The 22,580-nt window shown below is 27.3% G+C and overlaps 1 protein-coding gene across 1 annotated transcript in view; it reads right to left on the bottom strand.

Moving 5' to 3' along the window:
- LOC107164470 (uncharacterized) overlaps positions 1 to 22,580 on the bottom strand; it is a 273,824-nt gene that overhangs the window by 200,224 nt on the left and 51,020 nt on the right. The window contains exons 2-3 of the mRNA XM_015512307.2: positions 17,374 to 17,490; positions 8,079 to 8,343 (exon numbers count right to left, since the gene is read on the bottom strand). Of these exons, the coding sequence (XP_015367793.2) occupies positions 8,079 to 8,343; positions 17,374 to 17,490 (382 nt within the window). The remainder of the gene's footprint in view (positions 1 to 8,078; positions 8,344 to 17,373; positions 17,491 to 22,580) is intronic.

Below are 22,580 nucleotides of genomic sequence, written 5' to 3'. Positions count from 1 at the left end.
ACAAGAACCCAACAAACTGTCAAAACGAATACTAATTGATAATACCATTAAAACACTTTTGTGATGTACAAGTGTAAATACGTCAAAAAAAAAAAAAAAAGTCAAGCATAATTGTCAACAAAATATATACATATATTATATATAATTGTAGAATGTTAACAATAATCTAATCTATTTATCTTTGATAAAGCTACATCAGATCAAACTTAAAATTGTATTTATTTAATTGATTATACATACACATTACACAAGTTCTAAATCATTAACGTATAGGCATTCGGAACGATAATTTTCTTTGAGTTAATACATTTTTTTCACTCTGTATTTGATGCCACGCTTTTAGACAAATTATAATTTATTATATTATAATATAAAACCAATTAACTTTTATCAAACTTCTACTTAGAATCTAAAAAAAAATATATATCATCGAGTTTAATGAAATTTGCTTAAACTGATTTTAAAAAAAGTAATAAAGCAACTTCAACTAATTATAACAATAATGATAATGGCAGAATAAAATATGTAGTGTGCTATAATACAATTTCAAAATAAAAGTAGGTACCTACCTATTAATAATACAGAAAAACAATGTACTGTATAATTTTTGATGAACTTTAAAGCCCGTCGGTTTGCAGTACTGTCTGAGCAGAAAGAACGAGATCAATGTTTTTTTATTATGTTCAAATTATATGCGTAGCACATTTCGACGAAGATACTATAATAAATTAATAACCAACGGCACACAAGAATTTTAAAATTTTTTTTTAAATTCTATCTTGAAAATAGTTGGTGAACCAAAGTTTATGCAATATGTATAGTAATATACTCTTGACATAAAAATGTTAACGATTACTTTGAACCATTTCACGTTTATATCACTATTGATCTAAATAGTCACCGTGATAAATACAATTATTTCGTTAATTTAACACAAATACCAAAATAATATGATATTATGTCCTGTTAAACGTCAGGTACAATATCGCTTCATAGAAGTAGAATACAAAAACTTTTTTTTGCACAAATCGGTGAAATATATACTTAACTTTCCACAGACTGTCTGCTATAATGAGTACAGTAGACATTTTTGACATTTAGCCACAACACAGATTTTTTCATTATTTCCCACGACATACGGGGAAAAATCGTTTCCGTCATGAAGACAATATAATATAAAAATAAATTGAATCAAAATGAATTGCCACTGGTGTGTTGGGGTCACCGTTGCGTGTTGGAGACTTAGGCCACATTAGTCAGAAAAGCTGGAAGTAATGCGCACGATGACGAGGCTTTTTGTTGGTTCCAGAATGTTATTATTATTACTATTATTATACGTCCCTTTTTTAGAGGCAGCTCCCCTATTTTTTTTTTTTTTAAGTCCGTTCAAAAGTCATTTTTTTCCACTTGTCCCTTTACCACACAGAGTCTGAAGAAAAAAAAAAGAAATAAATAAAATCGCCGAAAAGATGGAAGATCTAACAGTCACTGCAGTTTAGTATATATATTGTTATATTTTTATTTCAACCGCCTTCGGCGGCCATTACTCCTTTAAGGATGTCATATTCTGAACAAACATAATAGCTTTTTTCTATACTTTTTTTTTATTATACACGCTTTAAGCATTTGGATTTTTTTTTATCCTAGAGTACTTATATATTTGTTCCTTAATCTCGACTTGTGTCAAACACCGGACATATTTTTAACATTTCTTATCATAGACGATTTTTACCTACCGAATAAAACTAACCAAATATCTTTGAATTTATGTTTACACCACACGAAATTAGAAAACCTGTAAATATAATCATGTAAGATGTTTTAGATATATGTAATATGAGATTCAAATGACACATCACTTGCTGTTAATTTCATCTTAGGTTATTGCAAATTTTTTAATAAAACATTTAATATGCTTTGAAGTCATGACTTTTACTATAATATTTATAATGAAATTTTATTGACATATGCATTTAATTTTTAGATAGATTTTCCGATATCCTTACAGGGGTAAAATATGAGGTAATACTTTAAAATATGTTATCAAAGAAAATGTATTAGTTAGTTATAATTTCCATATAAAATCCAACCATATCAATATTATTAAGCCAATAGAATATTCTAACATTTATCAGATTTGATAAAATATTTCGATTTACAAAAAGAATAATTTGCTGTGATGAATGAAAAGTTCTTATTCATAGTAGCTAATGAGTTTATATAAAATCAAGTCTCTACTCAACTCTACAAGTCAAGACTTTCTCTAGAATATTTTTAAAGACATTCATTATTGACATATTACGCATTTAAATTCTATATAACGTTTCAAGTGCCTATCATAAATCATAACAGTGTAATGTATTATATGAATGAGATAACACATTATAATATGTTGACAAAGGAAATATATTACTTATAATTGCTGTAAAAAGTTCAGCAATTTTTAAATTTTCACCAATCTGTTCATGCAGCTAAATTTATGTATCAGATTTGATCAATGATTTCTATTCATAAGACCAATTAAAAAGGAATGGAAAATTAAAATAATATAACCCACTCTAGTATATATTATATTCTATAGAATATTATCTATACGTATATTTATCGAAATAGTTCGTAACATAGAAGCTAATATGTTTCGATGATGGATATCTCGGTTACCCCAAATTACACACTATTACACAGTATAAGGAACGCCGATGCAGACACCTAAAACGCGAAATAATCCTTATATTATATATACCTATATACACACTGGTAACCTAATCCAGCAGCAACCTCGCTCTTAAAAGGATTACGTTTCGACAATCTGAAGCAGTCTACTGCTGACCCCCCAACACATTCTTCGTCCGTCGTTAAATCCGTTATGTGCGATTTTGAATTACGGCCAGAATGTTTGTGTGTGTGTCTGTGTGTGCTCATACCGCCTTTGATAAAGGTCCCAAAGGACTCCCTTTATCCTCTTACGGCGTCCCCATGACGGTGTGTCCCACAGGAAAAGTCCCGAAGGGAGAAAAACATGGCTAATTGATTTTTTGTAACTAAAAAATATAGTAACGCACAAGTTATATACTTATATTATGACTCTATAAATATACACGAAAAAAATATTTTATCATATATGTATACAATAGCCCTACCGTATGAATTACGTGATCAATTTTTTAAAATGCATACATTATAAATATTTGAAATCCTGTTATACTGTAATGGTTTAACTGGATTTCCAAAAGTCCTAAGACTTCGTAGACTGTTTTTTATGAATTTAGATAATGTAAAAATCATATTATCTGAATAAGATGAATCAGAATAAAAACTTTAAAACACCACCTTCATCTCCATCAGTTTTCAATTTATATTAAAATCATTACCTACATCGCTTAAAACAGATCCGTCGTTTATAACTGTATATAATATATATTATACACATTTCTATAGTTTAATAAACCTACTTAAATTTGATTCAATCGTGTGGATTTTTGCTGTATAAATTATTTTAATTATAACTTAAATTTTAATCGCGTTAAGACCTTAGCAATACTTCTTTCCAATTATACGTATATCTAATATAAACGAGTAATGTATTATATATAAAATTCAATGAAAATATTTTTGTCTATTTAAGTCACCTAGCAAACAAATATTGATTGCATAAATGTGATACAGTAGGTACACATAATATGAATTGAATAATAAATGTTTCTACAAATATTGTATTTAATTTGCCCACTAAAAATTTTAAAAATATTGCGTTCAAATTGAAAATATCCAAGAAATAGCAGATCATGTTTTTCTGCTCAACCTTGAAGTAATGTACCATACGAGTATATCGTATATAAAAAATTTAACTGCAGCATCGCGAGAACATAATATTACATGTGTATTCAATGTATATTATACAATCAATAAAATTGGTATGCATTAAACAACATAAATAGGTAAACTTTCAAATGACATCAAATTTCGCATTAATATAAGATTTTATCACAATAATAAACTATAATCATTATCTTTGTTATACTAAAATTCTGATTAAGAATATATTTTATATTTAATTATGTAATTAATTTTAAATCACACATCACGTTTTCCAGTTCAACTATAGTCAAAGTAATATGGTGAGACGTAGTCATACTATATTATTACTACTATAGCGAAACGCCTATACAGTTAATTGATGAGCTTAGTTTAAATTAACGAGAAAGCTTTGAAATATATTAAAGCATCTGATAATAGATAAAACGATAATACTTAATAGGCAGTGCCTTAATTAAAACACGAGTAGTACATCATGTGGTGATGTGAAATCAATAATATTTCGTTTAAATGCATAGTTTTTTTTTTTTTTTTACAATTTGAAATACACAATCTATAGAACATAGCTCAATATAGTGCTAGTAATATAATATGATATTATAATAGTAACATGAATATTTTGAATTAAGAAATCACCCATTGACCATTGGTGACACTTGGCAGGGAATAAATGCATAGTAAAATATTATTATAACTATCTGTGTTTTAAATAATTTAACATTTATTTCTAATAAAACGCTACGTATTGAAAAACGACAAAGAGATATATTTTTAGTTTACTTTATATCTAAAATAACTGTAATTAATTGATTATATAACGTCCCACTTGGTACTTAAATACGAATAAGTAAATATACTATATAGCCATATAGGTAATCTTAAAGTTAAAAATCACGTATACTTTATTTTATATTTTGTATGATAAGTAACTATATATTATTATTATATTTGTACCTATATATAAAAATAAAATAACAAAACAATTTTGACGTATTTTCTTAAATTATCCAATCCGACCGAAAACAACAAAATTTAAAATCATTTTTGTTTTACGTATTCTGAAAAAATAAGTTTGTCATTTCCGAATTCTCCGAGGTGATGTTAAATTATATGATCCTTACGTGCTTTGTTTTTTTCATTTATATCCTTCACTCTGACTAGGAAATACTTTTTGAAAACTAAATCAAATCAAAATTCAAATGAATTACTTTTCTAAAGATGATAAATACATTTTTAGACCCGGCGAAATTACATTTATTATAAATTTATAAATACCATAAATACTAAACGGAATTAAGTTTAAAAAAAAAATTCAAAAAGGGGATGTGTAGGTAACCGTTCCGCTGTAATAAAGGTGATGATTGTACTTTGACATTGAGTAAGTCACTGTAATGTGTTGGGTAAATTAAAAATGTTGATCCAATGATAAATCATTTCACACAAAAAAAAACGATTTTGAACAAAAACCACCTGTCAGCTTGTATTATCTTCTTAGTATATTTTAATACTTGATGATAAATCTAAACTGTAATCGAAAAAATGTATATTACCTATGTATACAATTGATTGCAAATACTAGATAATATTCATAATCAATGATAATACAGTAGGCTGAATTGACTTTTGTCGAAAAGATTACATTTGGAAATTTCATTGTAATAATATACGTTTAAACGTTTAACCTACACATAATATTTTTTAACTACAACAGTTAAAAACAACAGTTTCAAATACACTGTATTGCATTTTAAACACTTGGTTATAAATATTGATCATTTTATAAATTGATTTTGACAAATTGCGTCAAAAATTTAACTTAAAAATAATAAAATTTATTTCAGATATGTTATAAATGTTATAATACACCATTATGGCTATATATTATGATGTATTTAATATTTACAGATATCTATCTGAAGAAAAAACACTTAAAAAAATCTATTAACATGTGAAAAATATCTTCTATTTTAAACTTTGTTTATTTGCTCATCTATATATGTATATATATATATGTGTATATACTCAGTTCTTACAAATAATATTTACGTACATTTTCAAACGTTAGATATACCACGATTAACAAACCCTAGCGTATATACAAATATTACAAATATTTAGAAATTTCGCAATATTTCTATATTATGTTGTTTAGACAATAGTATTTTCATTTTATATAACGTTGAATTTCTAGGGAGTTCATCATCAGAGTTTGTTTCTAATTCAATATTTCTGGAAGGTCTTTTCAATTTTATATTGACCGCTATAGCTTTATACCGCTCACAGCACGTTTCAATTTAATAAACAGTGTTTTGTGAGAATAATAGACATAGACTTTTATATTTTCAACAAAAAGGTTCACCTATATAAGAAGAAAACAAATCAGACCTTCATTTTTGAAAGCTTCGATACTATATTCTCTCCAAATGTCATAAAATAAGACAGCATGATAATAATATATTTGACGATATCAATCCAACCGGCTTTTATAAATATTATTGTATTACGTATATGAGATGTTAAAAAACGGCCATACAAATAACGAAGAATTCCTATAAATCCGCGATGGTCCCTTATTCTAATTAAATAAACATCATTTTTTTGATAAAGGCAAACAAAACGATAAAAATGTCTATTTGTTTATGAAATATACTCAACTACACTCAACTATTGAATAGGTAAAAAATTAGCGTAGTTTGATAGAATAAAGTAATATTTTTCAATAGTAATACTAACCCGATACGACGCAATATTTGAATAATAATGTGTTGTTTAAAATAATCTAAAGCCTAAAAAAAAAAACACAAATACAATGAAAAATACATTTTTACATTTAAAACCATTATGATATAGTAATTATATATGATTTTCTTATTTTTTCTATTAGTTTAGATTATGCAATATGCATATAAACTGTGTTGGTTGGCTGTTGATTTATTCAATACCTCTATACTATAATCATCACTAATATTTTCAATTAATAACCGAACGTTTGAAATATTTAAAGCATTATAAGTTATAACTCCTTATTAGAAAAAAATATTATTTCAGTCATATATTATTACTATCAGTCTTAACCAATATGATGTTGGTAATTAAATAATGAAGTTTACAAAACCCTACAGTAATATATATATGTATATGACCTATTGACCTAATACCTTAATACCATGACAATAAATTATTATGCAGACATAATAAAGGTACAATCTGTAAAATAAGTTATTGGTTAATTATAAGTGGTATTAAGGAAATAAATAAAAATAACATGACCTAAACAGGCAAAATCTATTTTTGTACACAAATTTGAAATTGCAATAATTATGAACATAATATTTAACGTTTATTTTGATACGAGGTGCATTTAAATTGCCTAGTTGTTGCGCCGACATTTCACTTTAAGAAGAAAGCGAAAGAGTAGATCTCTCGGGGTTATAATTTCCATTATGCCAAAATGTGTAATCCTTCGCCTAAGTTCACTCAGGGCTTTCAACTAATAACACATTACTGTTGATCTGGATTACAATATATAATCATAAGTCATTTCACAAACCCTTCATATTACATTAAACGCGCTGAAGGAGCCAAAAGGCAAAACGATATTAACATCAATCAAAATTAAAACAGAAAAACAAAAGATGCCGAGGTTGACTTATTGTTTTTCTCATTAAATTAAATTTGATATAATATGTATCTATATAACGAAATAATTGCAGTGAAACCTCTATAATACATTAAGAATACCTCAAGACAATTAAAGACTGTCCGCTATTAAGGAGTGTTCATTATACTTTAATATTATATAGTAAAAATTGTGTATTTATTTCCACTTTTTATAATTTTGTTTAAATAGAATATAAATATCTATGACTTATTAATTTAGCCATCATACAAACTACAAATAACAATACAGTAGATTATACAGGCGTATAATAGTATTATATGTTTTTTCTATTTAAAGTAGGTAAAAGGTACACATTACGTGTATTTCGTTCATATTTTTTATTTTAAAATAACAATACTAAATATCCGCTTATATATTTTCTCATAGTATATTTTCTAAACAATAAACATTATTTCATCAGTAATAATTATTACTCGTTTGTTTAATTTTATCTGTAACCATCAGTAGAAAATTGCTAAAGGCGAATATTATTCGTACATTGTATTATACTGTATGATAACAATATTATTAGCATAAAGTATTCGAAGCCAAAAGTTTCTTAAAAACAATTAATCACATTAGCGCTATCTATTACTATTACCTTCAAGTAGTCCTGTTTTTCATCACCGCAATCTATTGGAGACTTCACGAATTCAATGCGGCCACCCTCGATACAAATATTAGGGGTAGTTGTATTTCTGCCGTTTATGGTCGACATTTTCCCGGAAGCTCCACCAATAGGTGGCGGCACATTTTCCTGTTTTCCATATCCTACAGATGCCGTATCTGACGACACTAAGACCGGCTTTAATGTTTCGTATGTTACTGAATAATGTGAGTTATTATCACACACCGGAAACATTTGTCTAAAAAACAAAATAAAATAATTACAGCCTTTGAATATATAAATATTACCAAATAAGTACAACAAAATATTTCTCTAAAATAACATGCAATAAAAAAATAAACAATAATCATCGCAACAAACTACCAATTCAAGTAATAATTTCAAAGTGAAACCAGTTTTTATAAAGTATACTAATATTATATTCAATAATCAATAATATTGTAGTTAAAATACATATAATTATACTATGCATAATATACACAATATAAAACACATAAATATATGATAATATATAAAACGTAATATAAAATATATAATCACTAGTTATAAGTATAACTTACATTTATTTATAAAAACAAAACTAAAGCTTGATGAATTACAAACATATTTATATCGTCTTCCTATTTGTATTAATTTTAAAGAATATATTATTTTGAATATATATAGAAATTAAGGATTTTAAGAGCACATTAGTTTTTTTTAAACAAATAAATAATATGAGCCTTGAGTTACACACTGCAGCAGTGATAATAAAATTATTTTGTGATTCCGCCGCGGTGGCGGTAAAATTGTGTCCGGTTTCATTTTGCTGTAACTGCTACCGCTGCACTGCGTGTAGCACTTAAAATAGTTCTATTAAAAATAATAATTCATAACGCAAATCAAAATGATGTCTAAGTCAAAATTTAAGATTTATGAAATCATATATTTTGTTTATTTTTTAAAACAATTAAAATGAATGCTTTACTTATAATATATAAGTTTAATTTAAAAATAATATATTACACAATTTTATCTACATTAAAAATTATTTTATTTTATTATTTAGGTACTTTGACATATTTTTATTTGGTAATTCGCTATTTATTGAAATTAAAAGTAGGTAATAACAATTATTTATGCATGTTCTTCTTGATTTCCAATATTTAATTTTTAGTAAGTACTAATGTATTTTTTTATAATCTTAAATTAATAAACAACAAAATATTTAAATATATTGACCGATTTAATTAAACTTGTCGGTATTTTATTATCTTAAATATGGACACGTATAATATTTAAAATGATGGTATAAATAATACTTAAACAAAATTTTTATTTTTTACCATCTACAATAGTTTGTAAATGTTATTTATTTTTTTCTATTCGTCTATCATATTATACTAGTTTTCAAAAGATTTTTTTCCAATATATATTTAGAACTATAATCACACTCACTTAAACATTACGTATATAGAAGATATGTTAATATCGAATATTAAATATATGTTATAAAAATACACACACAATAATATTGCACTCAATGTCAACAATTGATTGATTTAAGTACTAGTGTAAAAATATAAAAAACAATATTTAGTATTTACCTAGTTATGATTCAATTTTGATAAAATTCCATAGGATATACCTAATGTTTACCGCATGATCATAATATGCATAAAAAACCCATTAATTAATTTTATACTCATATTATAATATGACATGACTTATAATAATTGATAAATTTACAGCAAAATTCCGTATTTTCCTTACTGTGCATGTGCCTCAGACTTGGAATAAAAGGTGATTATTTATTGTAATAAATGGTAAATATTATATTGGGGCGTCAATAAAGAATTTAGAACAATAATGTTTTAGAATTATTTTTTACATTTTCTATAATTATCTCGTTTATTCCAAATCTGGGGCACACTTCAGGCACAAAACGATTTTGCTGACATTAATATTTATTCATTTAGTGGATAACATTATTTTTAGTACTGTACATATTTCCACGGAAAACCATAATAATCCAGAAAGCGGATAATTTAAAGTTTACTTAACATGCATTAAATTTAAATATTATTTTTAATAAAAATCGTGTACAATTATACATTACACAACTACATATAAAAAACTTTTATTTTTAAATAAAAAAAAAATGAATTTAGATAGATCAAACTCGATCGAGTAGTTTCTGAATTTATAATATTAGAATTTAATTGTTAGTGTTTTAAGAGGATTGTCAGACACGTTTTGTTTTCTCTCTCTGGTCCTCGCTCAACATGACAAAATGCATTTACAAAGAATCATATTTTTCTATGTTCTTAAGTTATCTTAGACTAAAATCACTCATTACAAAAAATATAGAGAATAATATTATTAAGGGGATGGCACATCAATATTATATTTTATTGTTATTTGATTTTGTATTCAAATTTTAAAACTAACAAAATAATTTAAATTTAAATAATGTTTAAATTGTTTTGAGACAATATTAAGACAAATCGATATGTAATTCCCTCAAAAATATTATTCTCTATATTTTTTGTGATGAGTGATTTTACTCTAAAATAACTATAAAAACATAAAAAAATATTTGATTCTGTGTAAATGCATTTTGTCTATGTTGATCGCGGGTCAGAAAGAGAAAACAAATGTGCGTTGATATCCTCTTAATAAATAATAGGTTTGAAGGTATGGGAGATATAATAATTTGGAAAATCGTTAAGGTATTCATACTAATTAGTATTACAATATTAGTACCTATTGCGTATAATTTATAAAAAATATAGGTATTATGTGTATGTAATGAACTAATGAATAAATAATAATATTATAATATTCCATACATATTTATGTAAAACCAGTATTAAAGGTTATTAACTTTAGAACAATTTTAGCACATATTATACATATTATATTTTAACAACTTGGAAACTAATCATTTTAGTGTTATCAATATTAAAAAAAACCCATCTGCAATTTACAGTGAAAAATGATTCCCCATATTTGTACAAAATAAGAAAATGTTTTCGCCTTTGTAGTCGGTGGCGATTCCGAAGTATAAATCCTTAATTCTCAAATAGTATACGAGTAATACTCCAAGTACCTATAGTTATATTATGGTATTTAAGTATGCTAAACGATAATAACAAATAATTAACAAATAAAAACCTATAATTCGAATGCACTAATGCAGTAGGTATTTAAGAATAAAATAGAGTAAAAATACTTTTGGATTATCATGTTGTAATAATAAAAACAAGTATCAAACAAAAATACGATTAAAATTAATAAAGTACCTTATTATAATATCTCGTCGATTTAGAAGTAAATAAAGTTATACTATTTTTATTAATGATAGATAATATTTATAAAATTCTTTTCAACAAATACATGATAGTGGATAGGTAGTCGATATAGTAACAGCGGTATTATCATCTTACCAAACAAACGAGTTGTTTTCAATATCTATTATGTGTACCTATATGTACAGTAGTCGTGCTCAGCAAATACTAGAATAGTATAATTATTATATAATAATATAATATTATTGTCTATTTGATCATAATATAATATATGTAAAATTGTTATGTTGCACCTACACTTATACTATACGTATATTGTAGTTATCATAATATTATCACTACTTATTTTATAACACGTCATAATACTAATGGAATACACATTCTCATATTTCACGTCTTAACCTTCGTTCGTCAATAGGTACCTATAAACAATATTGAATACCAACCAGTAACCAGTTACCTATACGAGGAAAATATATTTACACAATCGACAAATTACGAATTTGTTAAAAACGCGTCGTTTACGTGGGTAACTTTAGGAATAAGAATTTTTATAATATTATTCATGAACGATAATAAGTTGTATTAGTTTATTTTTTTACGAAGGTAGCAAGTCGGTACATACTACCTATACATACCGACTAATACCTTATTTTCCGGATTAAAATCGTAATTTGAATGGCCAGTAATTATAATACGACAATTTATTTTGTGCAACGAGTTTTCTTATTTCCTATATTATGCCACAATCGATAATAGCTAATTAGTTTTTTTTTTATAAATCACTATACATAGTATAATATTATTATGTTATCATCAACTAACAACCTCAAAATAGTGAAAGGTACCGCAATTCGTGAATGTCAAGAAATAAGATCGTATTGTCCTCGTGCAAAAATATGAATAACTTTCATCACATAATATATTATAGCCGGTTGTACTTATTACCTACCTATGTTATGTTGTATAATACTACAAAACTGAGTGTCATTACAAAGTTGGCCATAAATAATAATGTATTAACTAATAACGCGAGTTTGACATAGGTATTACACATGATACTTGTAGCCCAATCGGTTTAGAATTGTATAATATTAATATGATTATAATTTTCTACTAAATGCACCTACGTTTAAATACATTTACAATTTGTACACATACCAATACTAATTTTACCATCTAACGACCAGTATATAATACACATTAGTGTAAGACTTGTATTTACTCAAGAACAATAAGTATTTGGAATAGGATTAATGAAACGACATATTATACAGTTTTAATATCCTGTTTGTTTTATCCCATCAAAATAATTAAGAGCAATATAATGTTCAACTCCGGAATAGAACAAACCAATAAATATAAAATAAACAATAATATATTATACAATTTCAACACGACTGCCATTATAGCCGTATAAATATATATTAGATAATGCAAATAAACAATTCTGCAATTCATAATTCTACAAAGGGACTATTAAAAACAAATAAATACTAGGTATTTAAAATAAAATTAATGTCTTGCATTCATATTGTGTCTATGACACACAAACAATATTTACATGTATATTTTACAATATTATGATTTGTTTTCGTTGGCATAATTTAAATACAAAATAAAATAAAAATTGTACATTTAAACTTTCTTACGAAATATTTACAATTTGTAAAACCTATCCATTAAATAGAATATAACCTATATATTGACATTGACCATCCATTTAAGATTTAATTTAGGTTTGTTTATAAAATTCTTCAATTAGTATTTGGTAAATTATTTAAGAACTATTTTAGAATAGGTTATAAACTAAGATGTTGTTTTACAATATTAAATTTTGGATTATAATTCATATGAAACGTTTAAAATAATGCATATAAACTATTATTAGTATTATTATCAAGGAAGATGGTGCGCAAATTATCCGTAATATTGTATATATTCCAAAACGATATACATATACGATTTTCCGACGTAAATTACCATTCGCGATCATCGTGAATATTCGTAATATAATAATAATTATACTAAGTTGAGGCGTATATAAAAAAAAAAAAAATGATTATACTAAGAACCAAAAGTTTATACCTATACAAATTGTATGTTATATTTTAAATACGTAAAAATATGTAAACGTCGTTGGCATGCCGAAAGGTTTATAGTGTTCTATATGCATAATATTATGCCTCCCACGACTCCCAACTACAGAATGAATAGTTTAAATTAAAAAACATGTGGATAAATCATCAACAACTATAATAATGTTTTACAATTATAATTTTGAATTGTTATTCTCATGAAATGTTTAAAATGAAATTTCTTTTAAAAAATCTTTCAAATCTCTTGAGTTCATATAAAATAATAACCATTATATTATCCAGGCATCGCTTATTAAGAAAATTTTCCGTAATTTTAAATACATTAAAAACTGATATAACCTGTTTAGGATTGTACCATTTTTTTGCCATGAAACCAATATGTAAATCATATTATCCGAAATATTCGTAATATAATTATTCTAAAAATCAAAAGCGTACAAGTCCATATTATACATTAATTTTATTTGTCTTGCATTTAAAAAAAAAGTGAAACGCACTCTTCGGGATATTGAATGGTTTTATTGTGTCCTATATACATAATATGGCCTCCCACGTCTTCCAACTGCAGAATGTGTACAGTTGAAAATAAAATAAAAACATGCGGCTGCGGAGTTTTGCGTGAATTATTATACGATAATAACTACGCGGCGCGGCGTTCACAAACACGTATATAATTTAATTATTATCAATCGAAAACCCACACCAATTCGTCTTCGTCGTCGTTTTTTTTTTTTTTTATCTTCAATTCGTGTATAAATGTATATTATAATGACGACATAATAATATACGACGATTATAACATATATATACATCATCATAATGTTACATAAACGTGTTATGGCGTGTACGCGTACCTACCTCTATAATATTATAAAAAATAAATAAATAAATCCCCGATGGCAACATATAATTTTTATTATTATCAGAGGTAATGGTCGAAAACTCACGCCGCCGCCGTCGCGCCTCCGGGTCACCCGATCGATAAAAGTTATGTCCGTTTCGGCTTTACCCCGCGCGCGCTATACACGATCCGAACCAAAGGTCAGCCCTGTTTGTTAGGAGTAAACAGAATTTAAGTTTCAAGGTCGTCCGCGTTCGTATCACTCCCCGTAGGGCCCACACCAGTCGCCACACAGTCCTCACTTAACAGCTGCTGCAGCACATAATACTACATTATTATATTATACGGGGGGGGGGGGGGGGGGTAACCACAACGAAGCACGCGGCTCGCATGTGCCTCTTGAGTCAGTATCGTGCGACTTTTGACACCGAGCTTAGAGTCAAATTCAATAATATGATATAAAAAGTACTTTTTAAAAATAATACCCTCAATGTTTCTCGATGTGTAAATAGTACTAAATACCTGAACAATAATAGTGTTCCGTGTGGTGTAAAAAATAAATATCCCTTCATTTGTTTCAAAACGAACAATAATTTGTTTTCATTTTGTCAACCATTTTATAAGGTGCGTCTCTTGCGGACAGTGCGGCTCGCTTTGGATTGGCTTCATAAATTGTTGGCCCCCAAAATTAAGAATATTGTCTACCCCTGTTAAACAGTGATAGGAAAGAACGAGTTCCGAAGGATATCTTTTATCAAGGAAAAAACAGCATTTTCCGTTCTTTTCGAGTTTCGATTTACGCGAATATTATGTATTATAAATAATTTAAATTGAAATATATAATATTTCACTTATAAGTTATGGCCAGTATGTTGGCGATCGTTAAAGAGAATCGACATTAATCGTTTATATTCACTATATTAATATTGCTTTTTATAACATAGAAATCTCTGTCATAACGTCTATTTTCCGTAGCAAAAACATTAAACATTAATGGTTAGAATTTGAGAGTACCGTTGTAAATATATCTCAACTCTATGGTAACGAGTTAAACTGTCATAGATGACTAGATTGAATGTAAACTGTAAAGGCCTTAAAGAATCATAAAAAATGTTCATAAAGGAACAAATTCTTTTCTTTAAGGACAAGGAATTCCTTACAAGGAAAGGGAATAATTTCTCGTTTTAAATGGAACAGAATGTATTATTCCAAAGGAACGTATCAAACACTGATAACGCTTAACTTTCTGTATTGAAATATTATTGTCCTACTGGCACACGACGAATAATTTTATGAATATTCATATTTTATACGTCCTGGAGTCTGAAAGGCCGTAACACATCATGTCCGGTGCACGTGATAAAATGAAATATATTATATTTCTATTTTCTATGTGTCAACGGCAAATGATTATCGTACGATTCCGATGGCTCGATGAAAATGAAAATTTATAGCGAATATATTATCTTTGATAATTTGTAAGTTTATTTCATACAGTTTACACGTGATATTATTACAATAAAGAGGAGCGATGCAAAAGACGGGTTTTACATGAATTCAATTTAAATAATAATTTATAATACGGTTTGAAATAAACTTTATAATATTTTGAAGAATTTTAAAAATAATTCTAATATCACGATATGAAGTTGTTTACACTGACCATAAGTGAAATAATGAAAATAGTCTCTGTAGGTTGATATATAGGTACACATCAGACAACTATTTATGCATTCTGTATAACAGTGTTTGAGTTGAAATTCAACCCCAAACATTGTCATTCAGCATTCTCATAATATGCATAGAAATAACATATCCATCATATCACAATGTACACATTATAATATGCTATTCACCAAACCGGTGTATCATTAATAAATAATAATAATAATAATAATACAATAAAATAAAATAAGATACGTCATCTACATGTGCGTCGTGACAAACAACAAATGATGATAATGGATCGAGCAAGTCACACAAACGTATGCGAGCTATATAAAGTTTTTCAACCCCATAGTATACGTATAATGTTATATAGCACTTTATTAACCTTATAGGTAGTCGTACACAAATGAATGTGTATAAGTGAGATTTACCGTGATTTACAAAAAATTCAAATAACGCGCATCGCATGAGTCAAAATGTTTTTAAATATATTTTAGAATTTTTATAATTTTATCGTTATGATAAGTAAATATTGGTCTTTTTTAAATAAAACGCAAGCCGCATATACGATTATTACGAGAGCCGCAAGTTGGCCACCCCTGCTATAGATAAAATACCCAAATTATAACAGAAGGTATATAATATTGAAATGTATTTATGTTTAAGCAGTTGAGCTTGATTTTAATGTCTATTGATTATGAATTATGATATTTTTTTTTTCCTTATGGTATCGAGGACTGGAGGAGGAACTATGGTGCCAATATGATATATTAACAACAATAATATACGACCATTGATTATAATAAACAATATTTTCTGAACAAAAATATTTACAAAGACGGAGGATATGAATCTTAATTGTATATTATCATACATTGCAGTAAACAACATATTTATTAATTATGTCAAAATAACTAAACATCCATTGTTTTATAACACTATACACTAAATTGCAAACAATATAACATACTAGTCTGCAGTGATTACTTTATACAGCCTAATTTAAAGTCAATAATATCGAAAGGATATTTAGATTTACGCAATTTAAGAAATATTTTTGTAAAACAATCGCCAAGACGTTTTTATTGCGGCAAATATATTTTCTGGTAAAAAAAAATATTTTCATTCGTGATCAAATACAATTATTTTAGTGAAACATCCGAGCTTATTATAAACATACAACCTAAATACGGTGTCGTGTTTACAGTTAATTTTAATTCATATTACACACTATAACACAATTATGATATTGTGATGTGTTTTCCGATAACATTTATAAACATCGTATTTTAATTTTTTTTAAATTTAGGTAAGTAATCTAATATATGAAAACAATAATGATAGTTAACATAATTGTGTGTGGTATTCACCTGGTCGAACATAATTTGGCGATGCGAGAGTCCGGAAGCACGTAAGCATTGATCGGTTCGGAGTATTCGTTGCCACAACTCAACATCAGATCATCGCCATTTTCGTTTTTCGTAACCCTGAAACACGCAATGACATTTCATCTCAATACATTATTATTATCATATTTGAAGCAGAAACAGTGTATGTGTACACTGCAACTGCAGTATAATATAACAGAGCAAAGTATATACGATATGCGCACTGTTCAACTGCACACACAGTAACATAATATGTTAAATTTAAATAACAAAATATTATCTGATACCGATGTAACCCACGGGTTCAAAACATGGTAACTCGAGGTATCAATGCCAAGCCCTAAATGTGGGAGTAGAAAAATTCAAATTTCGGTTACGCACGCCGAGTAGTAGGTATATACACAATATTACGTCGACTGCCCACGACGATCGTAATTACTACTACCAATACCTGCAGGTAGGTTTCCGAGGCCTATTAAACGGTTTAGGATCATTATATTATTATTATTATTTAAGAAGCCATTCATCATCGCCGTACGAACGAACGCCGTCATATTACAACACAAATCCTTTCTTTTCTTCGTTATTAATACTATTACAATTATTTTGTGAATTTTTCGTCCACACGAATTTATTTGATTTAAATAGAAAATTATTCATAGTTTACATAATGTATGTCATTAATATTATTGATATAAAATTGCATGCCACTAATTAATATACCAATAACATTATTAGCACTGCAGCAGCTCGTAGTTTGTGTTGTTTTGAGAAAAGCAATAAAAATGTCGTTCGTATAATTTAAATTAAAAAAAGTAAACTGCTAGATATTTGTTTATTTGCAAGGCAAATTGATAAATCATAGATATGTTTTGGGTTTAGTGCAGTTTAGAAATATCTAAGTAGTATGCTACATTTTGTTAGGAATTTAATTTAATTTTTTTTTATTATTGATTTGCGTTTTCGTGGCAATAACTAAAGCGTCACAAAATCGGTTGTAAAAAAAAATTTACTTAGCTCAAAACTATATCTATTTTGAAATGTTATTTTACATTCACAATTCTTTATTTTCTTCATTATTATTATTATTATTATTTATTTATTTAATGGCATACAGCAGGAGTTTAAGGTTGACAATTTTTAAGGATGCATAAACAAGAACAGATTATAAACCATTTATGAGATTGGTTTTAATTAAAAAGGTCATCATGTCACTTATTAAGGTATCTGGATGGAGAGCATCCGACATGATATTATTGATAACCCAGCTTCTCGTTTGTCCGTTTCATAGAAACGGCATTCGGATACAATGTGTTTGATTGTACATCGATTGTATATTGTATTTGATTGCAATTGTTATTATTATTATGTTGTTATTGTTTTAGCGCATTTCTCGTTTACGTGAATTTACTCCGAATAAATGGGAAATTATCCACAGTTAACATAATATAATGCATGTCATCAATATCATTGATAAAATATTACACTCGTGGAGTGGAACTTAAGCCAATATGGCATCATCACGGGGAGAACCCGTTTGGGCGCAGTATAAATAATTTACCTGAAAATTGTTAACACGTTTGGGCGCATATAATGAAAACACCTTTGGGCACAATAGGTATTGCCATAGGCGTGCGCACAAGCGGTGCAGCCTATGCCCCACCTGTGGAAACTTTAAAACTATTTTTTATTCAAGTATGTTATTGCCTTATTGGCATGGTGGCAAAAATAGTAGTGAATACTGAATAGTGAAAAATTGTAAAATAGGAATGCACCACCTGCACGCCTATGGTTATTGCAACTAGTAATCGAAAGTATATTAAAAATTAATCTTATCTAATAAGTACTTAATCGTTTGATTTGTAGACCATAAAACTATTGGAAAATACCACACCGAATAAAGCTATAGATATTTATCTACTAGTACAGATACCGATGATGCCGTTTTTTTATTTTTGGAAGACTATTGAGCCAACCTCCTCGCGGTGTCTTCTGGGTAACGCTAATAGGCTCAGATTTAGTAAAATATGTTAATATATGAAAAGAAATAAATGTGCTCAAACGTACTTTTATAAAGGGAAATATTACGCCCAAACGTGTTATGGATTTACGCCCTAAAGTGTTCTGTTTTGGGGAAATGCGCCCAAACGTATTTCCCCCATCATCACTGCATCCGGACGTGTTGTCAGAGGAAAACACTATACAAGTATTATTTTACACTGGCTCGTCGATAATAAGTGCTTTTAAATTAAACGCTGAAAACACAGTACATCGAAAAGCATACGACGATATATCTTTGCAATTTTTTTTATTTTTTTTTTAGAATTCCGCAATGCACTTTTAAAGTAATTACACAATAAAGAATACACGTAGGCATACAGGTATAGAAATTGTTTGAGAGCTTGTGGTTTAAATTTAACTCGCCGGTAAATCGAGATGCGATAGATATAGACGAGCGACGATGATCTAAGATATGATCTATGAATTTGACCTCAACAACAATATAATATTATAATACAACTTGTGAAACCCACGTACCTAAATACTAACAAGTTTGTCTGCTTTTTAATAGTATCAAAATTACACGCACAATGTAATGTAGTGCGCGTAAAAACGTTTTTAAATCTCCGTTATCCGCATAAAGGTTTAAGTCTATGCTTTAACATCTGCTGTTTTAGAAAAAAAATCTTTGTTGTATAACTGCGTTATTATAGTAAACAATGTTTTACTGAATCTGTACCTATATTCTTAATTTAACGAATGCATTTTATCAAAAATATTATTTTCAACGAAACAATGTAAGAAAATGTTATGAAAATCATGTATAGAATAATACAAAAAAAGTAAAAAGAATAATGTGGTTTGATTTTTAAAATAAACAATAACATAAATTATATTGTGTAAGTATCTTCAGTTGTTGTAAATATTGATTTTAAGTATAATGCTGTTTATGGTTTACCTACCACGCAAGTATGGTTTGTTTTATAAACCATCACAGAAAATTGTATTGTTATAATCTAAACTTATATGAAAAATTGAAATAATATTATGAAATCGATTAAACGGAGTAGGTTTACACAGAACTACATAATATTATTATGATAAATATTTTTTTTTTCAATTAAAAGATGACATTAAACTAATAAGTTATTACTGATACCTAGATATAATATTGAGTAAAGTTCAAACACAAACGCAATTTATAAGTACCTATCTTCAAGTAATTATTATATATTAACGTCGTATATGAGTAGAGAAACACGTGCTTAAACCGAAATACCCATTTGAATTTAAAATAAGTAGGTATATTTACGTGTATAATGTAAAAATTATATTCCATGTTTTAATAATTATGTTCAAACCCACTCCGAGGTAGATAAAATCAAACAAAAATGAAAGGATTAAAGTCAGATTATCTCGCATTGGTAGGTAAAAATCATTCTTGCATCATAATCCGGGCGACTTCATCCATCTCACAGTTGTCAACGCCCATCATTACTACCTACTTATGTCAATTCTCATATCTCTTATTTACAATTTGTAATTAAGAGACCGAAATCACCTACTATAAAGGTTTTATGTTATGTTTTATCTTAAATACTACAGTATAACCAAAACCAAAGTAGGTATCTGTATAAAAATACAATATTCTATGTGCCATGGCTTTAAAAAAAAATTATAATTTTGTTAAGATTTTCAACTATGGGTATATTATACTGCACTTTGAGAATATAATCCAATAATATTATTTATTTTTAATTAAAACATAACCTTCTATTAAATGGCTTAAAAAATATTTCTATATTATATGCATATAATATGCATATTACATTATATTATTATAGGTTGTATGAATATAAGTATCGGAAATATTTTTCAACCATGTCATATTGTTTTTTGATGTACTTATAAACAGATCTAAAGGCTAAACGTACATAATTTATTATGCGTGAACGTGTTAGATATATTGTTATAGAAAATCGTCCATGTTGATGAATAATTAATTATATAAATATTCCGAGAAAATCTGTTTAAATGATTACTTTAATATTATGATCGGTATAATCTATTTAAACGCGTTTGTTTTTTGAAATTAAAATCAATTTATAAACATTAGTAGATAGTTGATTTCCTAAATGAAAAACTCATCGTACATGCAAGAAAATATGAATCGTTCAAACCGTCATCACTCAAAATATTATATTCCTATCATACTCATCAATAACAACAACAAAAATGTGACTTTATATAAAAAATTGAGATAGGTTTATAAATGTATAACCTTATAATGTAGTATACCTACTTTAATTACTAAACCAGCTGTATAATGGAATTTTTCTTAATACAATATATGTAATTAGCTAGTATAATTCAAACAGTCTCCCTCACACCACTAAAACTCAAAATTTCAAATACTTACGAATAATTTAAGAGGATGCTAACACATATTTATCGTATCCATCTTACAAGTGCGTAACATGGCAAATTTACGGTTAGTAGATCACGTTAAGCTCCGTTAGCTTAAAAATTAGAGTAAATTAACCTATATTATAAAACTTGATGGCAAGAACATTATCTGTGTTTGTATGTGGGTTTTTTTACGATTACTTAGTTTTTAGCCGAGTTATGAGCATTTTTAATTAACGCTTTTTTATAAACGCATAACTTGCTACAAAATTGTACTATCGTAAAAAAAACCTGCATACAAACACAAATAATTTTCTTAACATCAAGTTTTATAATAGGTTCACTCTAATTTTTAAACTAACCGAGCTAAACGTGATCTGATGAACGTAAATTTGCAATGTTATGCACTTGTAAAACGAAGACAACAAATGTCTGTTTAGCGTCCTCTTAATGATAATTTTGTATTTTTAATTCTTATTTTTAGATTTTCTTTTGGACGTTGTAAAAAAGTACAATTTTAAGTCGTGAAGCTGTACGAACTCTTGTCTCCCCCACAAATTCAGACTTTTGGAGACAAACATTTCCACATAATACAATAACATGTCATATTGTAATAATTGTATACTGTTTTTGACATAAGTCAAGTATCTATCTATTTATTATGTCTAATAACACTATTCTACATCATATTATTTCAATAGTTACAATGTCACATACCTATTGTATCGGATTATTATAAGAAGTTATTCAAGAAAATAGACTACCTACAAACTAACAAATAG

The sequence above is a fragment of the Diuraphis noxia genome, unplaced genomic scaffold (genome assembly GCF_037042655.1).
Source record: "Diuraphis noxia isolate RWA-SAM2 unplaced genomic scaffold, SU_Dnox_SAM2 contig0004, whole genome shotgun sequence".
Taxonomy (NCBI): domain Eukaryota; kingdom Metazoa; phylum Arthropoda; class Insecta; order Hemiptera; family Aphididae; genus Diuraphis; species Diuraphis noxia.
The sequence above is the reverse complement of the archived record's forward strand: the minus strand, read 5'-3'. Positions and strand labels throughout refer to the sequence as shown.